Source organism: Gouania willdenowi, chromosome 17 (genome assembly GCF_900634775.1).
Source record: "Gouania willdenowi chromosome 17, fGouWil2.1, whole genome shotgun sequence".
Lineage (NCBI taxonomy): Eukaryota > Metazoa > Chordata > Actinopteri > Blenniiformes > Gobiesocidae > Gouania > Gouania willdenowi.
Window position 1 is genome coordinate 3558095 of NC_041060.1, and position 23227 is coordinate 3581321.

At 37.4% G+C, this 23227-nt stretch overlaps 1 protein-coding gene across 2 annotated transcripts in view; it reads right to left on the reverse strand.

The window, feature by feature from the left end:
• Nucleotides 1-23227, reverse strand: part of kcnn1a (potassium intermediate/small conductance calcium-activated channel, subfamily N, member 1a) — an 87764-nt gene that overhangs the window by 23152 nt on the left and 41385 nt on the right. For both annotated transcript variants that reach the window (XM_028473648.1, XM_028473647.1), the window contains exons 2-4: nt 19163-19636; nt 13800-13895; nt 12083-12501 (exon numbers count right to left, since the gene is read on the reverse strand). In XM_028473648.1, coding sequence (XP_028329449.1) covers nt 12083-12501; nt 13800-13895; nt 19163-19636 — 989 coding nt within the window. The remainder of the gene's footprint in view (nt 1-12082; nt 12502-13799; nt 13896-19162; nt 19637-23227) is intronic.

Genomic DNA, 23227 nt, shown 5'->3' on the forward strand with positions numbered 1-23227 from the left:
AGATTCCTCTCATAGCAGCTCAGCTTGAAGCGGTCCTCGCATACCACCACCCAATTTGGTCCGAACAGAAACGTTGTGCGAGTCCCGTACCGATATTATGAAGCCAATGTCTGGATAACTCTGACTTAGTGTCGTCATTTGGCTTGGAGACGCAAAAAGAAATATTTCTGTGGGGTTTTTCCTCTTGTTGTTATAGCAACCATTGGCTGTACACTCTGAAATTGACCAAAACCACATTGTTTCCTAGCAACAGCTAACAGGGATCAACGAAAGTGCGTCATATCGTGTCCAAAATGGCGGCTCGCCACAGTTTATGCCTCAAGGTATAAAATTGTTCTAAAAAGTCCTTTTAATGTATTTCTTTTAAATAAAAAGGTGCAGATATTTTGTTTATTGATAATACATTAAACGCAATTTTTGTTATATACATTTTCACTACAGGTACCCTTTAAAGTGATACACTGTAGCTATAAATACAGGTGATAAATCTACCTGACCGAGTGCACAAATAAACAAATACAATAAATGATGACTTTTTAAATGGCAGATGTTAATAATTCAGATATGGAGGGAGAGGAGGACAGCTACAGCTAAAGCTATTGAGCAGCAGAGGCAGCATGGCGAGCAGATCGATGGCGTTTTAAAGGCTCTCAATATACTGTGTGAAGTGTTGGAATAGCATGGAAGACGAGCTGGCACCACTTTTGAACCAATTCCAAGATTAGAATTTTCTTAAGTGCAAATAGCTTCCCCCCCCCCCCCCCCCCTTACACACTGTTAGCTTCTTCCTGACTGACAATCAAAGTAAACACATTATCGTCACATCAATTAGTGAAACAACTCAGATTTATCGCTGCATGAGAACCACAGACTTTTCCTTTTTTTTATTACCCGTAAATTAGAGTGGAGAGCATTACACAGCTATTTAATTACAGAAAGTTCATCTTTTTAATATGCTATGGTTTCATTTATACAGACTACTTTTTTTCAGGAAGTTCACTTTGATCTCCTGACATGTTTCGACTGACATCTGCCAGTCTTCCTCAGAGGCGTCTGCTGATCACTTTGATGTTTCCTGGACTTCCGCATAAAAATAACAACACTTCTGTTCAAACTAAACGCAAACACACCAAATTAAGTCTCTAAAACAGGGGTGTCAAACATAGTTTAGTTCAAATACGGACCAGTTTGATCTCAAGCGGGCCGCACATTTTAGGTGGGAAAATGAGCAATTTCAACATTATTCTGCCCTATAAATATATGTAAAGTGATGAAAGTTACAGAAAATATCCAATCTTTAATTGTCCTTGAGTTTCTGAACAATTTTATTCAATTTGGGGAAATTTTGTTGGAACAATTTTAATAAAATTGCAGGATTTTGGAAAAGATAGAGATTTTCATTGAATATATGTATTTAGAAGGGCTGAGATATCTACAACTGAATTACCTGCTATTTTTACACAATAATTAATGTTTTCTGTAATTCCGACTTAGTTCTGTGGGCCAAATTTGATGCTCTAAAGGGCCGGATTTGGCCCTCGAGCCTTGAGTTTGACACAAGCTCTAAACCCTCACACAGGCCTCTTTTTTTTTCTTTTTTTTTTTTAGCAACGAGGCTTGAGACGCAGGTCCCGTGCTGTAAGGTGCAAGATGATAATTCCATAGATATGCTCGATTTAGTGACTAAACCCTAAACATCAACAACAATATGTCAACAAAGCTCAGCGATTTCCTGCAGAATCAGACCTAAAGCATCAAAGCTACCTAAGCTGCCCCCACCCCCAGCATGCTAATGCCTCCTCTTAACTCATGCACATGCAACCAACTTATTATCATAATGATGATGATTCATCAGACTGGGGGAAGCCTCTTTGATTGCTCCGTTGTCTTATGCTAATTTGCTCTTATATTATTTTCAGCTATTTAAGCTACAGGAGCATCTCTCAGACCTTTGCAGCTCACATCAGGGAAAGAAATAAACAACAAGCTATGAGATCAATACAATTTCTACATATCTTTAACAAATTAGATGATGTTTTTCCAATAAAAACATGTTTAAACACAGAGATGAGACAGACTTTGGATTGTTACATTTCTGACTAACTCTCTGTGTGCGGCCAACATCATGTTTTACACACTTTAATTAGACATGCTGATCAATCAGAAAACCGAACAAAGTGATATGTGGTGCTGAATGTAAAAACTCATTTCATTTCGGACAGAAATTCATGTAAAACAGCATGTTCTATATCATTGTTGAACATGTGTAAATATGAAAAATAAATGTAAATCTAAATGTTAAACCCGTGATCGACAGGCACTGACCAGCCTACTTTGTATAATTTCTAAACATTTAGCTTTGCACTTGGCGACTGACTTAACAATTAAATTTAGATTTAACATTTAGATTTAAATTTTACATTTAGATTTAGATTTAACATTTAGATTTAGATTTAACATTTAGATTTACATTGAATATTTAGATTTGCATTTAACATTCATGTTTAACTGTAACAATTAGCATTTAGATTTACCATTTATATTTATATTTAACATTTATATTCAACATTTATATTAAGATTTAACATTTACATTTAGTTTTATCTTACGTTTACACATTTTTAAAAGCTGTTTCACATGAATTTGTCTCAAATATAAGAAAAATCTGCTAAATGTTTAAAATATGTCAGCTATAAAACAGTGACAAAGTTTTTACATTCGGAACCCCATAATGTTTTATTAATCTGGTTGTGTTTCTATAAAAGTCAAGCTGTTAAATTAAACCACAAGTAAATCATCCCATGTTTATACATGAGCCAGTCTTATCGTAGAAAAAATCTTCTCGTTCAAAGCCCAGGTTCATCTGCTTTTAGTGAATACTTAGCCAACAACCTCTTCATTAGAAAATGAAATGTACCGAGGTGTGCGTCCGATTTACCCTCAAGCTAATTAACAAACATCAAACCTCGTAGATTGTTCTTTCATCTTTGAAGGCTACAGGACACAATTAATATTTTGTTTACTGACACTAAAAAACCCTGCTGTCAGTGCTGAAGAGCTTGTGATTGCGGAATATGGATGAAAAATACAGAATTCTCTTCCTGGAATGGAAATGGCAATATTGTTATCATTCCTTTCTTTCAAATAAAATCAAGTGGAAATTGCCATCTCACACTGAATATACGCTCACATGCATGTTATGAGAAAATTCCTCACGCGTGCTTGTTTCTTACAATTCCTGTGGACTATGAATGTGAAATTAAAGACAAAAGTCATTAACATGACTATACAGTAGCTGTGTTTCCATTAGAGTTTTTTGCTAAATAAAAGCATTATTTCTAAAATTTAGTATAATTGCGCTTTGAACATGTTTCCATTGAAGGTTGTTTCGGAGAGGAGCCTTGTAACGTTCGTGAAATTGTATCCCGCGAGACGTGTTCTCGCAGAGAAGTGGTCATGTGACCAGGTACGTCACGTCCTGTGACGTGCAATTGTAAAAAAAGTGTTTCCATTGCGCTTTTTACAATACATTTCAATATCGAAACGTCTGAAAAACCTCCTCATGAAAGCGTAAAAACTTTTTAGCAATATTTGAGTGTATTTTTCTAAATTCAGGTGTTTCCGTTATCAGTTTTTATTGCGCTATTTAAATTTTGTGCATTTTCCAAAGGTCATGGAAACACAGCTTATGACAAAAGTCCATTAACCACATTGAGTTTGTTTGGTACAATTTGAAAAGACAATGAAAGGGAAACGAAACAAAAATGGGAAATTTTAATATTGGAAAATTAGATGCTGTAAACATTTTGGTCAAAACTCAGGCTATGTTTACACTGCAGGTCAATTCTGATTTTTTTTTGCTCGTATACAGTGAGGAACAGTATTTTAACACCCTGACATTTTGCAAGTTCCCCCACTTAGAGATTATGGAGGAGTCTGAAATGTAAATTTTAGACCCCTCCATAATTTCTAAGTGGGAGAACTTGTAAAATTGCAGAGTGTTCAATTACAAATATCCTTCACTGAATATATTTTTTTTTCAAATCCGACCCTGGAACGTAGCGATATATGAATATAAAATATTATCAGTGTTCGACCTAACTCTGAAAACTTTCTTACACAGCATTAACTTTATCTGTGACCTACTGTGACAGACCTCTGGGCCCTTAATCCAAGTGTTCTAGTGCATGTGTGTGTGTTAACGTCTCTGGGGTTATCAGATGGAAATTACTTCATTACAGATGAGTCACTGAAATAGGTCGGAGTCGTTTCCCAAACCCTCTGCCATAGATTTATAGAGTTTAGCAGTAGCAGCACTGTAGGACTTACACCTAACACTCCAAAATCCTTTACTGGCCGATAGTTTCCTTTATAGCCAAACCAAGAAAATAAGTATCTAAATTGGAGCCAATTGGATGCTTGCTGACCAAGTAGGGACGTCAAGCTTTAAATGTCCAGTAATTGAGTTTCCAACCCATTTCAATTATAATCTTAGGCCACAGGTCTGAAATACCAACACACTCTCACACCGCCACAAAAAGGGATGTTTCTATTTTCGTGCAAGCCAACACGATTTCTGCAGTGTTTTCATGCTGCGGGACAAAAATACATCTTATCTGAACATTTCATTAGCGGTTTGGGTTACAATTCATTCATAGCAGCTCCACAAACTGTGAGACATGAGCCTAATACAGATCTGGATGCTTTGTTCCTGGATTCCACTAATAATGATTTCACGTGGGAAGTTTAGCTTTTAGCATCAGTGCTATCAGTGCTAAACAACCATGTGAGAAAGAAAGCCGTCAATTGTTTTTTTTTTTGTTGTTGCTTGAACTAAGGAGAGTTACAAGAGGAAGAGAATAGGATTAGAGCGAGAAACCGAGGATGCAGGCAGGGCAATCATGCAAGTGTGTAACTGAGTTTGTGTTGGATTCAGCTTTGCTTGTTATGGGTAAGGGAAGTCAGTCGTGGGGAGAGATGCGGAGAAACATGCCATATTAGATGGGTGCATCAGGACATCTGCAGAGGATCAGTCAGGAATCAGAGAGCGAGGGAGGGAGCTCTTTGGTAGTGAGGGGGGAAAAGAGCTTAGTTAGGGAGCTTAGCTAAGGTAGGTTAGCTCTGAAGATGGGCTGTATCAAAGTATTAGATCCATGCAGTGTAACGTTAGCGCCCCCCCCCACCCCCCAGCCCCCTCCTTCTCTCGGGTTTTGTGCCTTTCATTCCCCCCATCTAAGCGTTTCCAAGCTAGACTCCGTGCTCGTCCAATCTCACACCGTTCTGCCCGTTTCATTTACTCAGGAGCGTATATGGTCGGTGTGACATGTGTGATGTGTACAAGTCACTCACAGCACTTTGGGAAGCAAGCGACTCTTTTTCTTCCACTTTGATAGTACTCGAGAGAAAAGTAAACATGAAACCTAGCATGCTGTTTCACTGTTTACTCAGGGCAGGGCGGGGGCAGGGGGGATGGTTGGTAAAACTTAAAGGTATCCTAAAGGTGGCCTAAAACCTTTGAAATAGTACTTATTAGAAGATTAATACCCTACAAAACGCATTATTATGCACCATATTCATTGTATTGCCTTTTAAAAATGAGAGTAATTTACAGTTTTAGAGCCTGTGTTCCTCCATCTTGAAATCACGTGATTGATGATGATGATGTCACACGGCCCCACTGCCTAAACATCCCATTGTTTTCTAATGCAATGAAACATTCAACCTGTTTTTTAGATAATTTAACAGCTTTGTAAATAATTTAGCAACTTTTTTGGTCAGAATGATAACTTGTCGTGCTTTTGGTTGCTCTAAATAATCATAAAAAGTCAAAGATGTCGATGTAACTCTCTTCTGTTTAACGAAAGACGATAAAAAACAGTTGGGACCAGAAAAAATCTGTGATCGCAGGGGGTGACAATTTCAACTCTGGTAGTTGACAATGAAGCAGAGAAGATGAGCTCTCCTAAGGGACCTTTACTTTCCCTTAAACAGTGCACTGATGGCTGAAATTAGAGAGTAAATCACGTACTGTGGAAGACACACAAACCCTGAAGTCCTTTTGGGTGGAAGTCCTTCAACAGTCTGATTACTGCACTGTTTAAGGGAGAATAAGGCTGCGTTTGTATTACGTATAACGTATTAATAATTCTGGTTATCAACAAGTTAACTTAAGCCAAGGGCTGTTTTGTAAATGTTGTACTAACGTACTACTCATACTAAGTCTGACGGCAAAATTAGCGTGTAGCGCGTTTCCATCAGATAGTATGAAACGATTAAGTCAGAAATATCTGGATGTATACTATATCGGGACATTTTTGAAGTATGCACAGTGGGCACACTAGACAAACTCAACCGCCCCATGATGCATTTGGAACGTAAAATCGTTCTGAGACCGGCTTCAAATAAAACATCCCCTTTTCAAAACAAAAGAATCTATTCTTGTCTTCCATTAGTTTTTAAACTATTTTGCAAATAGAGCTCTTGTTTTGAAGTTAACCGGATGTTTAGTCAGTAGCACAATGGAGGGTCTCCGAAAACCTCTAAAATGTCGGCATGAAATAAGGTTTCTGCAAGTTTTATGGATCAAATGAGCACATGTTGATATTCTACTTGGTCACTTTCTCACTTAAAATGTTTTCAAAATGTTCAAAGGTGGAGAATTAACAGAGATATTTAGCCTCTGTGTGATTCAGGTTTATGTCATTGTTGGTTCATCATCCTAATCATACTTATAATATATAGTAGACAGTATATACTCATTGAGTTTGTAGTGCGTAGTACAATTTCGAACACAGTCTAAAGGTCCCTTAGGAAAGCTCTTCTTCTCTGCTTCATTGACTACTACAAAACCACAGAGTTGGAACTGTCGCCCCCTGTGGTCACAGATTTTTTTTTGGGTCACAACTGTTTTTATCCTCTTTCGTTCAACAAAATAGGGTTGCATCAGCATCTTTAACTTTTCCTGATTATTTAGAGCAACTAAAAGCAGCACAAGTTTCTCATTTTGACTGAAAAAGTTGTTAAATGATCTAAAAATCAGGCTGAATGTTTCACTCCAATAGAAAACAACAGGACGTTTACAGGCAGCGGGGCCGTGTGACATCATCAATCACGTGATTTCAAGAAGTAAGGTAAATTTTTAAAAACACAATTAAGCAAATATGGTGCTTAATAATGTGTTTTGTAATCAGTACAGTTCATAGATTTTAGGTCAAAATTGTAAAACTAGTTGAGGATCCCTTTAAGACACAAATCGCAAGTAGTGTGTAGCAAAATAAAACAACTCATGAACCATCACACGTCACAATCAGAGTAACCTCGACAAAACTAGCCCACATAAAAAGATAATCTTGAATTCCTAGACCTTCCGTACACAAAGTGTTGCCGTCAAAATTTTTTTAGGGAGGAGTAAAAAAAAAAAAAGAAAAAGGCTGTGGAAGCCCATTACACCCTTCTTCAATTAATTTGTGAAAGCAGGCACATAATGAGATGGTAATGTGTGAACACAAAGAACAGAAAAGCTTTTGCTTTTCACAAATCTTTGGAATTGTGGCTAAAAAAAACTACGGATCTATAACAATCGCATAAAGGAGAGGGAGAGGGAGACATGATAAGAGACAAATTGCCCTCTGGCACGCTCGTGAGGGTGACTCGAAGGAGTCCCTTCGTTTAAGTTCACATTTCTATTTTTTCTCCTATGCCACCGTCGTCGCCTCGTTCTCCTTCAGCATCCTAACCAACGTAGCACAAAACAATTAGCAAAGAGACGCTTGCTTCCGAGTGCTGCTCACACCGCCGCTCTGCTAACGTCCCAATCTGAAGGTCTACCTGGACACCCACCAACCACCACCACCCCCTACCCACCAACCCCCCACCCTCCAGCAGTGGCGCCAGCTCAGTGACAAAAAATGGAAAGTTGTTTTTTTTTTTCCACGGCTAGAGAACGAGGACTCACATGGTATCCCTACGGAGCAGCATAGTGGGGAAATAGAAAGTACAACAAAACATTATACAAACACACGCACGCCCACACGCACACACCTGCTTGTGCATGCACGCACCCATCCAAAGAAGCACAAATATAACAAACATTCACAAATGAATGACTGAATTTGTTATTCTGAAACTCTAATCTGGATCATTCCGTGTCATTTCAACAAATGGCCCACGCACACCGGTTTAAAATAAATTCTGACATTTTTACCAATTATTTCGCGATTATTTCATAGGCACAATGTCGAGTTTTAGTTTGATTGGATTATTCATTCTTAAGATATGGCTAATTTAGGGAGGGGTTTATACCTTGATTTTTGCTCGTCCTTATTTTTCTTCCATTTTCATCATCCAATATCTCAGGAACTACACCACATAGGAAACAAAAATTTGGTATAGTAATACAGCTCCACCGACTCTCTCAGAATATACAAAAAGATCTGCAAAAACTAAGATCTGTTTCATATCCTATCTGGTGGACATGCCAGCTCAAGTTTGTTGGGTGTTTGGGGCTGGAACATGTTTGGGCCTTCAGTAAACCACTCAGCATATGCCTCAGCTCCCTGTAATCTGATCAGCTTTGAGCTTTGAACATAGACTGTTCACATCACTAATGATTAGTCATATATGTGCATTGGTTGTTGAGTGACAGTCTTTTAAAATGCAAAAAAAAAATTGTTTTTTTTACTATTGTCATTGGCCGATAACTGCATGTGGGAATGTAAGAAAAAAAATGTGATCTTTGTTTTAATTTATAGTATAAAGTTATTATTTCTTGGGATATAAAACTATTTTTCTTTGGGGTATGTGTCGAATTTTTATTCCATTTTCAGCTTCCAATATCTGAGGACCTACACCACATAGGAAACTGAACTTTGGTATAGTAATACAGCTCCACCTCCTCACTCAGAATATACAAAAAGATCTGCAAAAACTAATTAAAAACTAATAAACAATAAATGATTATCAGACACAGAGGCAAGCTACAATGGCCTCGTGTAAAGGATTTTTAGTTGTGAAACAGCACCAAAGTTGGGGTCCAAAATAAAAATGAAGTTGCATTATGAAAACATTTATATCCCAAGACATAATGACCTTTATACTATCAATTAAAACAGAGATCAGATTTTTTCTTACATTTTCACATGAAGTTAAGGGCCAATGAAAATAGTAAAAAAAAAAGGATTTTTTCAGATTTCCAGAGCGTGGCACCCAAGAACTAATGCATATATGTGACTAATCATTAGTGATGTGAACAGTCTATGTACATAGCTCTAAGCTGATTAAATTACAGGGAGCTGAGGCATATGCTAAGTTGTTTACTGAAAGCCCAAAAATGTTCCAGACCCAAACCACGACAAACTTTTTTCCAATTTTGAGGAGCTGACATGTCCACCAGACAGAATGTACAGCAGATGTTTCTGTATATTCTGAGGGAGTAGGTAGAGTTTTATTTTCCTATGTGATGTAGTTCCTGACAGACTGGAAGCTGAAACTGGAAGAAAAAATGTGAACGCATGAAAATTGACATCACTAAAATGGCCATATCTCATAAAATATGAATTAATCAAATTAAAAATGTACAGTGTGTCTATTGAATAATCAAGGGACAATTGGTAAAAAGTTCAGAACTTTTATAGACCAAAGTGCGTGGGATGTCCTAAAAAATGAGTTGAAATGACATAGAATGACTCATCTGCTAAAAGTGAATCCGGCATGCTTAAAGTAGGACAACTGCAGTTTGCTGTTTTAGATTTGAAATTACAGGAAATATCTTTGGATTATTAAATATTAAAAAAAAAAGAAGAAGAAGAAAAAGAAGGCACACCTACCATTTTTCCAACCAATAAACTTTGAGCCAGTCTTTGTGTTTTGGTTCAGTTTTTTTTTTTTTTGGCGTCCACTCTTTGTGAGAAACGCGTGTTAGTGACATGTTGGGTTAGTTCAGATCAAACGGGAGGGGGAGGGGGAGTAAAAGCAGGTAAGGGTGAGTTCAGCAAGGTGTGAGCAGCATCTGCCAATCATTACTTTGGCCTCGTGCTTTTCTACAGCACATGCATAGAAGCATCGCAGGTCCGCCTGCTGCTTCCGCTACTGTGGATTCCCAATGCAAAAACAAGACGGAAGAACAGAACGCGTTCTCCACGACTCTTTCTCTGGAGACGACGCCTGACGCGAGCTTTTATGGAGAGAGAAAAACGGGGTTGGGGATTCCTCGGGGCTTCTCTGCATTACCCAAACAAACCATTCAGCAAACAAACAATTAGGCAGTCATAAATTATTGAAACATCGTCTAAAATGGAAATAAAGACAAGGGCTGTGAAGACTGAGTGCCGAGTTAATAAACCTTTTGTCAGACTGTTTAGTTTGGACCTCGAGTCTGTAACAGAGTTGAAATGAATATAAATTTTGGACGATTTGATACAAGTCTGTTACTAAGTGATAGAAAATGAAAAAGTAGAGACGAGCGATATCTGTCAAAAAATGAAATATCGGTTGAAAATCTGTTTAGATTTTTTTGCCTCGAGCTTTTTTTGTGTTACTGTTTTTTGACTTTGTTTATTGTGTTACAGTTAGGGATAGGCCATTTGGACCAAAACTCATATCTCAATATTTTTTCTTAAAATGTCAATAAATACAATATAAATATCAATATTATTTTTTCTCAAAAAAGTCTGACCAGAAAGACGATTCTAGGTTAAATTTACTGATGCAAAATGCCACAAAGACACATTTATTAACAAACAGCTGCACAAAATGTGCCACTTCTGTTTTTGTGTCTCCAATAGTTCTGTATTGTGTGTCGTTTAGGGGAAAGCGTGGGTTTGGACAGAAAATCATCCAACTGTGTTTCTCGGGCAGCAAATAAGTACTTTAATAGAAAATTACCTATAAATTAAAAATGTATCATCATTGGCGATATTTTAATTTCCTATATCACCAAAATAGAAAACTCTATTGATCTTGAATCTCGATATATTGCCCAGGCCTAGTTACAGCCCTAACCTGTGTCGCTATTAATATCCTTAGCCGTTTTTGTGCCACTATACCCAACCATTTTATTTCATTTTTGAAATACTAAAATGATCCTTAAGAGAACCAACAGGTAAACTTGATATGAAACTTATTTTAATAATTCTTAACTACATATGCCTATGTGTAAGCCATAGAACTGTAACATGGTTCCCCAGTTTTGCATTTAATTGCATTGTAAATGACAGTTTTTATAGAATGTCGTTCATGCTGATTACAATTACAAAGTCAATTATCTGAACCCAATTACAGTTAAATTATAATTATTTGTCAATTACAATTACGTTCTCAATTACGAAAGTTCAGTTACAATTAATCAAAAATACTGAGCCTGAAATAAATAACCTAATAAAAGTTAACCTTCCTCTTGTGTTAGCTTTCTGTTAGCATCTCTTATGATAATTGGTCCTAAATCAGCTGTAAAATACAATAAAAATAAATATCTATCATCTAATTTATTTAATATCTATTGGTTTCCTAGTTAAGCTTCCTAATCAATGAAAATATAGATTTTAATATTTTTGTGTGGGTGTCCTTTTTTTCTGTCAATACCCCTAGATTCATGTTTTTATTAGATGGTAAAATGTGCAAAAGCTTGATATGAAACATATATTTTTTTAATAATTGTTAACTACATATGTGTAGAACTGTACATATAGAACTGGAACGTAGTTCCCCATTTTTGCGTTAAATTATAATGAATAATTTTTTATAGAATTTTCATGGCAAATACAATTACAAAGTGAAATATCTATTACAATTACAATTTAGTTACGGTTACGACAGCAACAGATTTTTTAAAATTACAATTACGTGATTACAATTATAATTGACCCCAACCCTAGTGGAGATATAGACAAGATATAGAAATATAGACGTGAGCTAAAATTCGGTGGTGGTGGGGCGGGGTGTTCTATGTACCGGTATATATCGGTATCGGTTAATAATGGGAATCGGATGCTGACATAAAGCATGTCTAATGTAAAAGCATCTTCGTACTGGTGCACCAGCCTTTCACCAGCATCCATTATTCAAGTGTGTGTGTGTGTGTGTTTACCTCTCACAGACACGCACGGTCCACGCAGCAATGATCCAGGAGGAAATACTGAACACTAGCAGAACGGTTCCGGGACAGATGGTCATGAGGGTCTTCATGACGAAGCGCGTGTTGAAGTTGATCTTGTTGAGGGCCCCGATGCTGCGTGACGAGGCGTCCGTGAACAGCTTACTGTGCAGCAGCATGACCCTGCCGATCAGGTAGAGTCTCAGGAACATGGGGATGGACAGGATGATGTCCACGTCGGCGTCCGCCACCGACGTGGTGTAAGTAAAGGCCAGGCGTGCTGTCCAGGTGAAGGCATACTGGCCCGGGATGGGGTGGATGGCACACACCAGTAGTTCCAGCACGATGAAGAAAATTCTCTCGTACGTCATGGCTATCCTCCAGTCGTCCGCACCATTGTCCACCATGAAAAGCTAAAGGAGAAAAAGACAATATTTAAACATTCTCACACGACACAAGGTTTATCAGTTATATTTATAAACCTGGAGGCAGAGATGGACAACTTTTATTACAGCAGGGGCCAGAAACACCTCATTATCTGAACGTTTGTGTCAGTATGTAAAATAATGACTAATCTGAGCATTGCAACAGGAAATAACAAAGAGTTTGTTTGGGTAATTTTTGATTGATTGATTATACTTTATTAATCAAAAAATGGGAAAGTACACTTACATTACAGCAAAATATATGATACCTTATGCAGAAAACCCATTTAACTGCAAAAAAATATATAATAATAATGATAATTATTATCATTATATATTTTATTATTATTAATAATAATAATAATTATTATTATTATTATTATTATTGTTATATATTTTCCCTGTCAAAAAGGTTTTCTGCATGAGGTAAATAATAATAAAAATAATATTAATAACAATTATCATTATATTTTAATTAGGGATGTCCCCAACTTTTTCACTTCCAATACGATGCCGATATATATTTCTTCTGCATGAGGTAAAAAATAATAATAACAATTAGACGTTTGTTGTCATTTTGTGTGTTGTCTGTCATCTTTGTGTGTGTGTGTGTGTGTGTGTGTGTGTGTGTGTGTGTGTGTGTGTGTGTGTGTGTGTGTGTGTGTGCGTGTGTGTGTGTGTGTGTGGTCTCATTTTGTGAATTTTGTGTGTTTCCTGAATTCATGTTTGCATTTATTAAATATTTTGTTGGCATTTTTGTGTGTTGTTTAAGTTTTTTGATGTTTTGTTGTTGTTTTCAATATTCTTTGTAATCTTGTATTTTTTATTTATTTTTTGTGTGTTTTTGGAGTCAATATTTTGCCAACATCTGCCTTAAGAACTTTTCTAGGGGAAAATGCTTAATTAAAAAAAAAAAAAAAAAATCAATGATGGTAAAGTTTCAGTTATTGATAGGAGGGTTGGCAACATACTAACACATATACATATACATATACAAAGGCTCACATTAAAAAGTACCTAAAATGAACAACTACTGCTGCTTTTTAAAAACAACACATATCTGTATACAAATGGATGAATGTATTTTAAAATGTTGACTTCAGGTTAATGTTGAAATGTATCTTAAGTAAAAACGTGTATTTAAAACTATTTATAAGAGAAAAAAGAGTGCTCATAAAGTTGACTTTTTCTTGTTGCTGTAGTTTTACTTTTTACAGTTAATGTCTGAACAAAAAAAAGACAAAAAAAAGGAAATTGTGGGTATCAAACAGGATTTTTAGACTCACCTGGATTTCCCGGGCATGGTACATTATTATAAGTCCAAGCAATATAACAGTGGAAAGGCTGATAAGGCATTTCAGTGCAAATGAATATGAAGATTCCTAAAGTGAGAGACAAAAAGACATGAAAAACGTTATTACAAGCAGCAGTGTGATATAGATTATTTACATCTAGTGTCAAATATCAGAAAACTTAGATCAAATACAACTGAAACGTGTACTTTCAATAATAAAAACAAGGTTTGTAGATACATACTACAATACATCTTCACACTTAATTTAAATATCTGCACAAGCAGCATCCGTTAACTAATGCGACCGTGTTACGACACGCCCAGTCTACAATATGAACTCTGTAAAGAACAATCTATGCTACGCTAACTAGCTCCTCAATACTAACCATACATCTCTGTTCACAATAATCCTGGTCCACAGGTGCTAGTTTTTGTAAAAGGGGCGGGGCTAACTGCTCGTTTGTGATGCAAGATGGTCCAATGACGTCATAGAATCTCATTCTCAGCCAATAGCAAATGTCTGCCCATAGAGGGCAGTCATTGATATTTTACAAAAAAATTTGACTAAAATGTCAAGAGTTGGACCAGGATTGATTAACAACACGACTTCAGACCAAACATATTTGTTTTCAGCAGAAAAAATTGGTTTTGGGGTTTAGTTACTCTTTAAGATCTTGTTTTTTCAGTCATCTGAAGCATAAAATGTAGAATTAATAACAGTAATTGATTCTTTTAACCTTATTTAGCATGTTTTGGTACGATTTGAGGAACTTTAATAGTCAGTAAATCACGTAAATCCCAATTACGTACCACTACTTTTTTTTTCTCTCTCTCTCAATGGTTTTCAAAGATTTTGCTGTCTTGACGTTCCTTCCTTTTGACTTGAATTTATTTTATTATTCATTTGATTTATTTACTTTTCTCTTTAATTAAAGTTTAATTGTTATATGGAGAGCCTTCTTCTTCTTCTTCTTCTTCTTCTTCAAGGCCCTTGACTGTTTTTGGGGGTTTTTCCCTGGTATGCCTCTAAATCAGGGGTTCTCAGCTGGTCTCATCCTGGGGCCCACATTTTGCAACGATCTTTAAATCGCGACCCACTTTTTTAGAATCTACCTTTTTTTTTTAATTAGCTGCTGAAAACACACATTTAAAACATAAATCTATATATTTTCCTGTGCAACATGGATTTCACAGCATGCCTGTCAAAAGAAAAGTCTCTTTCAAAATAAAAGACAAGTCCAACATGACAGACATTAAGTATTTATTTATTTTTGAACAGCTTTCCGCGACCCACCAGTTGAGAATCTCTGCTCTAAAGTGTTGATTGATTGATTTCTGTTGGTCTGTCCACTGTTGATATTATTATGTTTGTTGTATTTTAAACTGTGCCAAATAAAATTAAGAAAAGTAAAGTCACCAAAACAGGTAAAGGTGATGAAAAGAGGCGTAGAGGTGTAAAATAAACGGAATTGGGAAAACGTTGAATCATCGGAGGCTCCACAAACGGTGCATTGTGCTGTGATCTGCAGACATTTCTCACCTTCCAATTAATCAAAGCCGTGCACTAACAGGGGGAGCTCCCTCTCTACGATGGGGGTGCAAAAAGCCAACGCTAGCATTAGTAGAGGATGAGTGGGGGCACTACAGTGTCCGTTGGTGATGATAAATGGACTCGATGAATGCTTGTGCTGCTTTTTATGCTTGCTTGCATTAATGTGTGTGTGTGTGTGTGTGTGTGTGTGTGTGTGTGTGTGTGTGTGTGTGTGTGTGTGTGTGTGTGTGTGTGTGTGTGTGTGTGTGTGTGTGTGTGTGTGTGTGTGTGCGTGCGTGTGTGTGTGTGTGTGTGGTCATATATCTGGGGAAATAAAAACCTGGACAACTCAAATCCTCAGCTCAGTGTTGGTAAAACGCCAGTTTATAAATCAATTTAACAACCGTGGTGTATAAAAGCAACACCTCAGCATGACGAGTGATCACAGGCTTGTTTATTTAATAACAACAAATGAATTTTTTTTTTCAAAACACACATAGAAATGTCATTTTCAATCATGCCAGCGATGAAACTCAGAGGTACTACAAGGGATGATTCACTGTTTTTATAAATGTGGCCTCAAGCATTTGAAATGTACTTATTAGAAGATCTATATCTAACCAAAACGCATTATTTTGCACCATATTCATTTTAATAACTTTTAAAAATGGGACTACTTTACAGTTTTAAAACCTGTGTTCCTCCATCTTGAAATCACATGATTGATGATGTCACACGGCCCCACTGCCTGTAAACGTCCCATTGTTTTCTATTGGAGTGAAACATTCAGCCTGGTTTTTAGGTCATTTAGTAGCTTTTTCAGTCAAAATGACAACTTGTAGTTGATCTAAATAATCAGGAAAAGTTAAAGATGATGTAAACATCTTTTGTTTAGACAATGAGAATAAAAACAGTTGTGAGAAAGTAAATCACAGACTGTTGAAGGACTCCCTCCCAAAAGGACTTCTATTCTCAGGGTTTGTGCATCTTCAACAGTCCGTGATTACTCGCTAACTTCAGCTAGCAGAGCGTGTCAGCGCACTGTTTAAGTGGGAGTAAAGGTCCCTTAGGAAAGCTCTTCTTCTCTGCTTCATTGTCTACTACCAAACCAAAGAGTTGGAGCCGTCGCTCCCTGTGGTCACAGATTTTTTTTTTTGAGTCACAACAGTTTTTATCCTCTTTCAAAAATTATTTTATTCTCTTTCTGTAAACAAAACCTCAGCCACCAGAGCATGTCAGCGCACTGTTTAAGCGAGAGTAAAGGTCCCTTAGTGTTGTATGGTGTGTATTAATCATTCATTCATTATTCTGCAAAAGAAATGCTTATTTAACCATTACAGCTATTCACCTGTTCTGACATGTCACACCTGTTTATTGCTTTTTGTAAAGACACAGCTGCAAAGTAAATGTTGTTAAGTGATAACCAAAACAACACCTGTTTTCCACAGAAGGTGCTAAAACTATCACCTCGAGGTGTGAGCAGTCACACTTTAGGTGTAAGAAGTCACACTTTACTTAACAGGAAGACAACGCCTTGTTATGTATCAAGTGTTAACCACGAACAACAACAACTAGTGTGGAAACCACCCTTTGTGAACACCTGTTACGCCAGCTGGGCCATGACATCTGTGTGAACTTTTGTCCTATTTTTCTATTCGCTTAGGTGGTCAGATCATGTATTATGACATATTATCACGTCATGCTTCAGGCTATATATACCACTGATTATTGTGTTCGGGGGCTTCTCTTACACGGACATTTTAGTTGTTCATGAAACCCCCTTCTTTCTGATAGTTTAAGACTTTGATACTTTGAAACTTTTTTGATTGACTTTTAATTTTTGTAAACCTAAAATAAAAATTCATTAACTATTAAGAAGCCTACTTGATTAAATTAACCGCCTGCAAACATCCACATCTGAGACGGCGCCTGAGTGGAGGACACACTTCTAGGCCTCTGGTAAGTGAGCCTGCCCTTGGTATCCTCTTAACAGGGGTTCCCGGGGAGGGCTAACTCATGCTGTTGTAAAAAAGAGTTGTTTCCAGCTTCGACCTATATTGGATGGGTCCTAATATCAATCCCACAAAACTATAGCGAGACTACTCATAAACCAAAAATATGATAGACTTCCAATAGGAGGAAGTACACTTAGTCCTTTTCTTTATTAAATAACAATAATAGAGGATAGGCAGCCAGCTTCGGAGAGGGGGAATTCTTGTTTGAGTAAGACAGTTTTAGATCCCCTGCCGTCATAAAGTCCTGCGGGCTAAAGACACTTAGGAGAGCACTTCTTCTCTGCTTGATTGTCTAGGTGTATCTAAAAAACATGTTTAATGACCTAAAAAGCTGCTAAATGATCTAAAAAAAAAAGGTGCTAAATGATCTAAAAAGCTGTTAAATGATCTAAAAATCAGGCTGAATGTTTCACTCCAATAGAAAACAATGGGATGTTTACAGGCAGTGGGGCCGTGTGACATCATCAATCATCTTATTTCAAGCTGGAGGAACACAGGGTCTAAAACTGTAAAGTTGTCCCATTTTTAAAAGTTAATAAAACAAATATGATGCAAAATAATGTGTTTGTTAAACATAGATCTTCTAATAAGTACATTTCAAAGGTTTTAGCCCACATTTGTAAAAACAGAGGATCTATATAAGATGTGTCTATTCTTATCTATCAACTAGATTTCTCTGCCTCTGTGGTATATGTGTGACACATTCTCGGGACATTCCAACATGTTGAAAAAAAACTAAGTAAACTAATTAATCCACCTGCTTGAGGTTCAAGGTGGCTGGTTTCTCTCCGTCAACGCACAGAAAAACATTGAATTCCCGTATAGGAAAGGGATGGTGGACGGACACGCTAGCTGCTCACTGTGAGCATTTCCATTTCAGCTTGATGAATAGACTGGTGTGCACTCAATAACAGTCACAGACAAATCTACTGGCTTTCCTCGGACCTCATAAATCAACCTATGGATTATCCGACCGACTCAAACATCTTACGGCCGCCGTCCCACGTGTGTGATAAAAACAAGACGTGTGTAAAACACACCGAGTGACACAGAAAAAAATGCATAAATATCTTCTCCAATTCAATCGCCAAAAATAACAGCAGCGGTTATACTTTTATCTGCAATAATAAATGTTTTTTATACAGACACTTTGCACTAAACTAATTATTTATCATTTGGCTAAATGAGTCATACACTTGAATCAGTTTGTACATAAAATCAATGCCTGGCCTGAAATCTGTTCTAATAAAATAACATCTTTGGAGCAGATTCATAATCGTAACAGAGTTTGGCACTCGAGAGCAGACGTGGGAAACTAGAGGCCTGGGGGCCACATGCAGCCCTTAGACTAATTTTGTGTAGCCCTCAAAGTAAAACGCACAAAATGACTGAAATATACACAAAATGACTCCAAAAAACATACACAAATTACAGCAAAATACACAAAACGGCTCATAACACATGAAGCAAAAGCAAAAATAAACAAAAAACAATGCCAGACGCACAAAAATATATAAAACATATGACAAAATATACACAAAATTACTTTAACACTCAAGGTGACAACAAAAATACACAAAGTGACAAACACAAAATGTTCAAAATGCCAACAAAACTACACAAAATGAGTAAAAAAACCCCACAATAATGATGATATGACCCCCTCCAGCATCACTTTACCATACCCTAACCCTAACCCATCACTTGTACTTTTATAGTTAAACACATTTCCACATTAAAGGAAGTTAAACATTCTTGTCATTTTTTCTTTAAAGATTTTCATAAAAGTTAAAAAAAATTCGACCCTACCTTGGAGTAAACACCCCATGACAGCTCCGTCTCTGTCACCATGACGACAATCCCAAACATCCCGAAGATGAGCGCGTAGTCGCTGAGCCGCTTCCTCTTCTCGAACAGCGCCCTGCGGTGTCCGAGCTTGTAGCCGATGTCCCTGTTCTTCTTCTGTGGTGCTCTGCCGCCACTCCGCCTGCTGCCCTCTCTCACCAAACTCTCGTTGGAGGCCTTGCTGGGGTCGTCTCCGCCGTTGCCCTTGGAAACCACTACCTCCAGCCCGGAGCTGTGCAGCGTCTGCAGGGGTTGCGTCTCTGAGTCGAGCTCGGCGAGGTTACGGCGCGACGAGGACGCCAGGCTGCCCACTAGTGGTCTGACCACGCCGCCATTGTACTTGCAGGTGTTCATGGCTATCTGAGGGAGTCGACCGAAGCTCTCGGAGAGGGAGGGCTTGGATCCAGCATGGCTCAGCTTCTTCTGCTCAGTGTAGGCCTGGAAACACAAAATATACAAAATACTAGTGTCAGGAAAGGTGTGAAAGCCGACGAAAACATACACAAACACACACACATACACACACACACACACACAGGTTTGGACTCAAAAATAGATCCTGGATGTGGGAGTGTAACTCTGCAAATCTGAAGGAAAGAGAAACAAAAAGAAAACACCTTAGAGCAGAGTTTAGGCCTTAAAGGGATCCTCCAATGTGCTTATTAGAGGATCTATGACTAACAAAACACATTATTTAGAAGATGAGCTCCCCTGAGGGGCCTTTACTCTCCCTTAAAAGGGACATATTATGAAAAATCACATTTTTTGATCACATATGAGGTAACTTGAGTATCCACCGGCACATAAAATGTGAAATAAAACCATCCAGTTTGTGATCTGTGTATGTCTTATAACACAGAGCAAATTGCTCTGTTTCAAATTTTCTACATTTGTGACGTCACAAGTGAAATCAGGAAAGAAAATACCCTCCCATGCGCTGGTAACGCCACCTATGGACTCCACCCCCAACTTGATGAAAACTTTAGCCAAAGTCCGCCATTGTTTTTCACACCGAACGCGACTGCTACTGCAGTCACTTCAGTCGCCTGTGATGAGTCGCTTGAACATAGTGGTGCTTTTCGGTCACGCCATCAACTGTGCGCGTGCGTGCGTGCGTGCGTAGCTGGGTCTTTAAGCGTCCGCTGTTGAATCATTCCTTTTTCTGCACAAGAACATAGATTATCCTCATATATTTGATACACGGATTATGTAGATAGGTGCACTTTCATGCGTGCCTGTGCCTGTGTTTGACTGGCGCTTGTTTCCCGTGTGCTGATCTGATGTTGACATTAACTGTTGTCTGGTAATAAATGCAATGCTTACCACTAAAACAAGCATAAAAATGTCATTTGTATGAGGAAGTATAGGAAACAGCTCTTGGCTTAAGTTAACGTGTTGATAACCAGCTTCGTAGTACGTGACGGAGGCTAACAAAGAGTTAGCATTTGTATTAGCATGTGGTCCTCGTGTCTGCTCTAATCATACGTGGATCAACTCTAATTTAGAATACTAAAAAATGTTGTTTTTTTAACTCTGGGATATTGAAACTAATTTGAAGGTTTAGTTTTCTGTCGAAAGTTTTCTTAGCTTTTAAATCACAGAATTGACCAAATGTTTGCATCATAAAGTTCATGAGCTTTTATAAAGCAACACAAGCTACTGTAAATATTCAAGCCTTTAACAACAAGAAAATAGCAACAACAAAACAACAACTGCAAAGCTTGATAACATATGAATAATAAATATGCTTTGACATATTTATAAAGCTATAAAAACCAACGTTGGATGCTACAAAGTGCAGAAAATGGGATCTTTGTGCGGCACAAATTCAGATATGAAAGATTGATGGTGGAGATGAGCTCCTGTTTCCTGTCAGAGGAACACGAACGTTTCCACATCAGAGACGCACACGGCCAACAAAATAAAGTGTGACTTCCTTCATTGTGAATTATAATTAAATAAATAAATATCGTATAAAATATCAGAATTTCATCTCAAAAACTGCATTATTTTAAATTTCACTCTCATGTGACAAATGAAAAAATATTCTTTTCAAACATCAGATTTTCACTTATGGAGCCAATAAATCATTCTTTAAAATACATGACCAACATCTCCATTCTGCCTAGATGCAAAATGTGGATTTTTGTCTCAATTATTGCATTTTTGAGAAATCTGCGTTGAAACACTAACAGCTGCTGTCTGGTTAATTAATTAGTGAAGCTACAGGTGACATTTGCTAAATAATGTGTTGGTTATTGTCTCTCGATTGGTATAAAACACATGTTAAAATATCACACAAAACAACAGCAAAAATACAGTATGGCAATAGAAATACACAAAAGAGCAAAAATACACAAAATGACTCCAAGAATACACAAAATTAGTGAGAAGTAAATAAAACGGCAACAAAAATACACATAATGACTACTAAAACATACAAAACAATAAAAAAATTACACATAATGACAAAAATATATATATATAAAACAGCAAAAATACACAAAATGACATAAATTACAGACATAACAGACAAAAAAATAAATATATTTTGACTCCAAAAATGCACAAAATGACTGACAAAACCAACAAAACGACCACAAAAATACACACAAATACTGAAATATATTTAAAACGACAACAAAAATTCACAAGACGACTAAAAACACACAAAATGACTCCAAGGGCCTCTACACAATCACATTTTGTGGCCCCTGCTGTGATAACATTTGCCCGTCTCTGCACTACTGTGTGATTTTCACATGTTGTTGTGTTTTCTTTAATCGGTGGAGTGAGTTACTTTATTATTAGATCAGGATGCTTTTCTACGTGTGATTTTAAGTTTACTAAAGCTGTGTAAAATATTAATTATTAGTGGAATTAGATAAAGGTACTGAATGTAGTGAATTTGAATTACATTACAAGGATTCACGTCTATTTTTGGAAATACAAACGTCTGGCTCATTTTTGCCATATCAGCACTTTTTTTTCCTGCAGGCTCAACATTGATTCAAAGGCTAATTTCATCCACCAAAAGTCCCCAAAAGTGAGCGTCCTAATGGCACAGATTAAAAAGCTGTTTAATACCAGACGATGGGATTAGAAATACTAATCCTTAACCTTTAGTCGTGTTCTCATGGAACGTAGCATCGTTAGCATCAGTTGGTACCGGTACCTTTCCATCAAAGCTGTCCTTCCCTGTACCTATTCCTATTCCCAGCAGCACATGTACAGACATTAAGGATGATTTGTCAAGGCCAGACGCTCCATCACACCCTCCGACTGTCTCTCTAAAACGCACTGTTCCGTGTGAAGTTTTCACAAGCTATTTTAATAATGTTACTGAGTGTTTGAAGGGCAGATAAATGCTCCTGTGGTGCAGCCATCACACATTTTCCACACGGCACAAACTCAAACGGAACAACCGTGCAGGTGATGTCAAGACAAAACAATTAACAAGTGGAAATACAGCTGCTGCACAGCAATGGTTGGGGCCAGGCAATTTTAGTCAAAACTGAGCAATTCTGAGCAACAAACTAAGCAGGTTTGGGTCTGGTTAGTAGTTGGATGGAGACCACTGACCACCCCAGTGGTATCTGTCATTGTGTCCTTGGGCAAGGCACTTCACCCACATTGCCTAGTATGAATGTAGTGTGTGAGTGAGTGTTGGTGGTGGTCAGAGGGGCCGATGGTGCACTATGGGAGCCTCGCCTCCGTACGTCTGCCCCAGGGCAGCTGTGGCTACAATAGTAGCTTACCACCACTAGGTGTGGAGCGAAAGAATAATCCCTTAATTCTGTAAAGTGACTGAGTGTCTATGATGAAGCGCTCTATAAAATTCAATGTTTTTATATTTTTCAGTCCTTTTGTTGTCATATTGTGTTTTTATAGTCCGTTATGAGTATTTTTGCTGTTATTTTGTGTATTTTTCTGTAATTTCTTGTGTTTTTGTAGTCATCTTGTGCATTTACTGTTGTTAAATTGTATTTTTGGGTCCGTTATGGGTATGCTTGCGATTGTTTTGTGTAT